This window comes from Punica granatum, chromosome 6 (assembly GCF_007655135.1).
Source record: "Punica granatum isolate Tunisia-2019 chromosome 6, ASM765513v2, whole genome shotgun sequence".
Taxonomy (NCBI): Eukaryota; Viridiplantae; Streptophyta; class Magnoliopsida; order Myrtales; family Lythraceae; genus Punica; species Punica granatum.
Window position 1 is genome coordinate 5,307,889 of NC_045132.1, and position 7,001 is coordinate 5,314,889.

A 7,001-nucleotide genomic window follows, 5' to 3' on the forward strand; every position below is an offset into this window, starting at 1 on the left:
CAACGGTCCAAGCACATTGCAGTGGATTACCATTTTGTACGGGAACGAATTCAACGAGGGGATCTTCTTGTTCGCTATGTTCCTACATCAGATCAGTTGGCAGACATACTCACTAAGAATCTCTCGGTTTCGGCATTTCAAACACACTGTCGCAATCTGTCAGTGTCTTCGCCCCCAACAGATTGAGGGGGTGTATTAGAATATATTTCGGGTATTCTTACCCTTATTAAAAGATACACATACCATGTATAAATATTTACCTTGTAATTCTGATATTATAAATATATGATGAAGCCAACCCTATTGGGTACGGCAATAACCATTCACAATATCATCGTGGAGATCGTTAATGCATACGAGCCGTGGTACTACGAACATGCGGACATATTATTTCATAGGATGGTGCCTCGGGGACAGCAAGTGACGCTCGACAGGTCATGGCTCTAGAGGCCTTGCAGGAGGATGGCTTTGTATATATATTCGTTCCGGGATAAAAAAACACCACAAATGACATTTTTATGTAACTGGTTAAAGAATATGACGCTGTGCGGATTAATGAAGGGATGATACATCATTTCGAAAAAGTTACGATTACTCGAAGGTACGGTCGCTATTTTTCTAAGTTATTTTCTGCATTTATAATAGTGATATGGTTTTTCGAAAAAGATGGAGCTAAAATTAGTCATTTGCTAATAAATATAATTGGCCTAGTCGCCAAAGAGATATTCAAGATATTCATCAGGTAAGAGAGAATAAGGGTAAATTAGGCACAAAAAGTTAAGAATTTTTGTATTAATGATTAAAATTTCAAATTCCTAATTTAAGTTTGTGTATCCTATGCCCTAGATAGAAAAACCCTTTCTTAATTACGTGATAAATTTGGAAATTTCATAAAACTACGTTGTAAATATGAGAATTTTATAAAATCACGTAATAAATTTGAGTTTTTTTTTTCCGGTTACAAAGGAGGCTCATGTGCCTAGTATATTGAAATAGAAATAATAAATATCTAATAAATGGACACATGTAGTCTCACTAGGTATTAAATCTGAGACCTCTTGGTCACCAGGCAAGAGGTGCACCACTGTGCTATTAAATTTGAGTCTTTTATTAAACAATGTGTGAAACAATCTATGTTAATCCCCGACATGAGTCTGCCACGTCATTGTCTAACGGCCAAGCTAACGGATAATAACAACCATAAAAGATTTGGAACCAATGTTAAATCTCATGATTTCACGATGGACTTTTAAACGCACGTTAGATTTGAAAATTTTAGGAGATCATGTTATTTTACATGACATTTAACCTTATTAGTAGGAAAACACGTGTATTGCACGTGGTTTCTGAAACTTAAATAATATAACTTCATAAAATCGTCTACAAACCATTGAGTAGATGAATTTCAAAATGGTAAGTAATGGAGCTCACAACAACACGACATATGATGTATCTTGTCGAAAAGGCAAAAGAATTTTGAGCATGAATATCAACTATTCGTCAAATCAATTCTTCAAAGGATAATAGTCATTACATAATTACATTACCTGTACCGATGATTTCCATTAAGAAATCAGTCTACAAAATATTGATCTATCTACATGAATCTCGACAAGAACAATCCCTAATGCAGTGTAGAACATGATAATCAAGACCAAATCATATCATATATCAAAGGCAAGACATGCAATCCTGATCCCATTATGGCAAAAATAAGCTCATCACTAAATTCATCGAGAACACGATCAACCTTCCTAATCTACCTATGATGGTGAGATCAGCGAGTTTTACTCGAACCATATCTCATCAAGACCAAATTTAAACCATCGCAAAAGCATAATCATCAAGTACTAATCTAACCCATTTTACAAATTAAATTTAGAGCCAAACAAATGAGGTTAAACCCTTTTATTTTCAATTGGTCGGAATGTGAACTGTTGAGACTTTCCAGCTTATATCCGCACTATCAAAGGAATTAATTAGCCAACCGTACAATTCTGATCTCTCTCTAGAACTTCATCTCTCCAACCGATCGTCACTTGAGCATGAGGCTCAAATCGATCCGGCAACCCCTGATTCGAGTCCTCTTAAGTGAATTTGATTTCAGGAAGAATAATAATTTTTTAGCAATTTTAGTAGCTTCAAGTTGGTGAAAAATAAGCGTTCATTTTATAACAAATTAAAAGTATTTGAGAGGTAATAACTTGAAACGGCTGCCATTAAAATTAACGCTTAAAATGGAAAAAAAAAACAGAAGTAGTTTTTACGAGCAACTGCTAACCTGTTGGGAAAAAAAAGTACGTTTTTAATCGTTAAAATTGACTATATCATAGTTTTAAAACAATTCACCAAACACTACCTCTACTAAAAAATCAATAAGAAAGCATTTATTCAACTTCAACCGCACTCCCGAACAAAGCCTATGAGAGCATGATGAATGTTGAAGAGAGGAGAGAAAAACAGGTGGATAATATACTATGGGCAGGTAATTTTAAATTTTAGTTGCAGGATTTGCAAGACATTGGGTTTAGTAAGTCAAAGAAAAACGTTAAGGTCCTAGAGTGTAAATATATTAAAGTTCAAGACCACAACGGTAAATTTCATCGTTCCCGGGGGGGCCAGGCCGAGGCCCTTCAGCATCGGCAGTTGAGTCCATCCAACCTTCTTGTCCTTCCCGGCGGAAAGTGGAGATGAGTTCTTCCGCCCGATCAGTCTTCCCGCTCATCCTCCTGATGGCGTCGTTTCTTGACGGAGCGCAGTGCATCAGATTCCTCGGTCGGATATCCGAACAGCCGAAGGAACCGCCGAACCAGTCACTCAAGACCGCCGTCTTCGCTCTTGGAAGCTTCTGGAGGTCCGAGGCCGTGTTCGGTTGCTTGCACGGCGTCGTCCGGACCACTGCCGGATACGCCGGCGGATCCAAGACCAATCCCGAGTACCGGAGTCTCGGCAATCACGCCGAGTCCGTTCAGGTCACCTCTCTCTCTCTCTCACACACTCTCCCCGCCTCCCTCGTTGAAGATCTACATGTAGTTGAGAGCTTTGTGTAATTACTGCCGATTGGATGTGTAGAAAGCGGCGACCTTTGTCTCACCATTTTCCGTGATTCCTTTTGGTTGATTATGCATTCTTCATTGACGTTGTGTGCCTGTTGGCAAACTTGAAGTATGACGATGTTGACACCAGATTCATCGAGAGTAGAGATGCGATGATTGTGCATTTTTAGGATAAAATTCTGTGGCTTTCACTCTTCAATTGAGTAGTTTGACTCAGTGCTCGGAATTGGTCAGTAGAATCAGTATGCCGGGATTGAGTCGTTAAGATGATAGCGGGAGTTTTTGCTTGAACACTATAAGGTTGATCTATCATCCACGAGGGAGTGGATTCAAAGAGCAGAAGATGAATGAATGATTGTGCATTTCCAAATAATGTTTGATGGCATTCACTCTTCAATTGAGTAGTTTCACTTATGCTCGGAATTGGTCAGTTGAATCAATATGCTGGAATTAAGTCATTAAGAAGAAAGCAGGAGTTTTTGCTCAAGCACAATAAGGTTGATATATCTTCTGTGAGTGGATTCAAGCAGTAGAAGATCAATTTCAAATTCTAATTTTTTGACCTTCAAGCTGTTCTTCTCCTAATAAATTTTAGTGCTAGTGCGAGGAATCGAACAAGTGGTAAAAACTAGGTCCCTGACTTCTTCTTGTTACGAGCCTATGAACTGTAAACTGGTGTATTTGCTTTGTCGAATTAAACCCTTTCATTTATCATTTTATCTTAACCCATTTGACGGTTCGTGCTTTGGGTTTTTTAGTTGACTGTCTTCTGTGATCTGGATTTGCATATAAATGTGCTCGCTCTTCTCGGTTGCTTTCCAGGTTGAATATGACCCCAGACTGATCAGTTATAGGCAACTGTTAGAAGTTTTTTGGTCTAGTCATGATTCTCGGCAGGTTTTCGGGCAAGGCCCTGATGTGGGCAGCCAGTACAGGTGACCGTTGTACTCCTCAATCCAGCTTCTTTTCTGGTGCAGCTCCCATACTTATCGATAAGCTGTGTCATATGATCAGGTCAGTTATTTTTGTCAATGGAACCGAGGAGTCTAGATTAGCAGCATTCAGCAAAGAAAGAGAGCAGACTAAGTCAAAGAGCAGTGTCGTTACCACCCAAATTCAACAAATTGGAACATTCTATCCTGCAGAGCCTGAACATCAGGCAAGTATATATGCGATCAAATGGAGGCCATTACACACACACACACACACACACACACACACACGTGATAGATTTCGTTCGTTATTGCTGTGATCTTGTCCAAACTTGTTGCTCCAAAAGTTGCATCTGCCCTATTATTTCACATTTCGACTTCCAGGCAATTTAGGCAAAGACTCTGTGCTAGTGAGGCTTAGTAAGCATTTTGATAATAAGTACAACATTGTACTGTTTAAAATTCCATCTTCAAGCAAAATAAAGATTGATTATGAGTTCATCATATTCATTTGCTTTAGTGGAATTAGAATATATGCGCATGTGCATTCATATATGCTGCATATGTCTCTATTTGGGCATAGGCTTTTAATCATTATTCGGTTTTTCGTGATTGCCTATACCAATTCCAAAATGAGCCTAACAGAAGTGATCCTTACTGTTTTCTTTTTCTTGTGGGGTTCAGTTTAGTGGAGTTCAGGTTCAGCTCCATTCTTATGGTTATTTTCCCATTAGAAATGGGCAAAAATCTTGCTCGGATATTCCCAATACAAAGGCCAAAGTAGAACAGCTAAAACTAGGAACTGATTTAATGTGGTTTGTCTTGATTGGTTCTGGTTCAGGTTCTGGTTCTGGCTCAGTTATGTTTTGCCCTACTGTCCATGCATGGAAGTTAGAATCGACATGTTTTGCTGTTTCTTAATCTTCTCGATGAGTACCAAATGAAGTGATGTTTGTCTCGATCAGTCTTCTTTCTTCTTTTATTTTAGTTTCATTTGTGGGTGTCATTTTGCTCTGCAAATGTGCAGAAATTTGAGCTTAAGCGGAATCCCTTCCTCCTCCAACTGATGGGCAACCTGCCGGAAGAGGAGCTCGAGAGATCAAGTTTGGCAGCTAAACTCAATGGTTTCGCAGTTGATCTCTGCCCTCCGAATGTTCAGAAACAGATTGATGTGAAGATTAATGACATTGTTGAGAAAGGTTGGCCCGTCTTGAGAGAAATATAAGCGGTAATTCTTGCAGGGAGTTTCTGCTGTCAAATATGATAGTGTCCATTCAACTGATTTTGGATTTTATCATGGATTCTAGAAAAGGAGCTTTAGGATTCTGTAGAACTGTCACTTGTAACTTCTTACATCTTCAAATGAATAATCTCGAACCTCGAAATGATTGTATTATTGAAAATGTGATTCTTCTATACTTGAGTGCTGAGTAATCATGGATTGCGACCAACATGAGACCTTAACAGAAGACATGTATATACTAAAGTTTCGTTTGGGAGTGCTGTGACAGTTGAAAAAGTGTTTATTTTATTGAGTTTTAGCAGAAGCAGTGTTTGGTGTTTTCTTGGTTTGTTTGGGAGTGCTACGACAGTTGAATAAGTGTTTATTTTATTGAGTTTTAGCAAAAGCAGTGTTTGGTGATTTCTTGGTTTGGTTAATTTATGAGATTGGAAAGGTAATTTTGTTTAGCGGATTCTACTTATTCTCTATATTGAGCATTACTTTTAATTTCACCAATTTTAAATTGTTATATCTCAAAATGCTTTTACTTATCAGCACATATTTTTCTACAATTATATTTTAAGGCTTTTCTTTCAGCAATAGAATTCCCAAATCAAGTCTAAATATAAAACTGTTGTTTGTGGTCCATTCATGGAAATGAGGACACCTGTCCTACCTTTTTCTATTTTTACTCTTTTCTTTTCCCATTTTTAACAATTTTTTCAATAAACTTTAAATGTTTTTCAACTTTATCCGTTCTTTTGATTTGTTCACCCATCTTCCAAAACCATGTTTCGAAGTTAACATATCTTAGCTACATATAGATTTAACTAATCATACCACGCCCCATAAAAGTAGTGTAGAATATCATTTTATTACTCATGTACATAGTTTTTTTCCTTCAAGATGATATAATGCATAACTTTGATTTATAAAAAATTAGTGCATAATGAAATAATAAATTTGGTGCTATTAGGATCTTATAATACTTTTCAAGTATGATGTCTTGGGTTTCAACTAATCCTATAATTCTTTCTTCTACTTTTTCTTTTTTATTAAGCAAAATTCATTATCATTAAATCCTTATCTCCACATATATATTTTTATGGCATCATGAGTAATAAGTTTATAAGATCTCTATTAATTGATCTTTAACAATGGAAAAATATTATAAAATTGGTTGATTTCATTATATTTATTGAAGAACTCAAGCATCAATATATTTCGAAAATATTGTTGAAGCAAACTTTGGTTCATGTAAGTTATATTTGTTGTTTCATACAATAGCATAGATGTTTCGCAAAAATATTATAGTGTAGTATTGTAATTCAAGAAATAACGATATAAATATAAATAATATAGTTAATACAAAATATTTGTGACTAGAATAAATAATTACACAGTTCCTTTCTTCTTTCTTTCCTTTTTCTAACATATTTTCTCAATTTAAATTCTTCCATCTCTCAAGAAAAAAAATTGAGAAATTAAATTTGTTTATATAGATTTTTACCCAGTATTAAAAATATAAATATTTCATATTTTTAATATTCAAATTTCGTTAATATATATTAATATTTATAAATGTATGTGTAAATCTTTATTATATCCCATAAGTGGAAGTTTTATTCAAGAAACTAATTATTAATGTATCATACTTGAAACAAATTGAAAGTACATATAATAATAGGCATTTGGGAAAAATTAGTTTAATATCTAATGCAGAGAGACGAACAGGCTTTCAATTATGAGTTGAGATTTCTGAAAAGGATTATGTAGCATATTTTGGTTACA

At 35.8% G+C, this 7,001-nt stretch overlaps 1 protein-coding gene across 1 annotated transcript; it reads left to right on the forward strand.

Annotated features, from left to right (window-relative positions):
* The first annotated feature begins 2,618 nt into the window (after nucleotides 1–2,618).
* On the forward strand, nucleotides 2,619–5,483 carry LOC116212445 (peptide methionine sulfoxide reductase A5). Its single transcript, XM_031547065.1, has 4 exons — nucleotides 2,619–2,972; nucleotides 3,879–3,991; nucleotides 4,071–4,215; nucleotides 5,016–5,483. The coding sequence occupies exons 1-4, from the start codon at nucleotides 2,691–2,693 to the stop codon at nucleotides 5,211–5,213; spliced, it is 738 nt and encodes a 245-aa protein (XP_031402925.1). The 5' UTR covers nucleotides 2,619–2,690; the 3' UTR covers nucleotides 5,214–5,483.
* The last annotated feature ends 1,518 nt before the right edge of the window (nucleotides 5,484–7,001 follow it).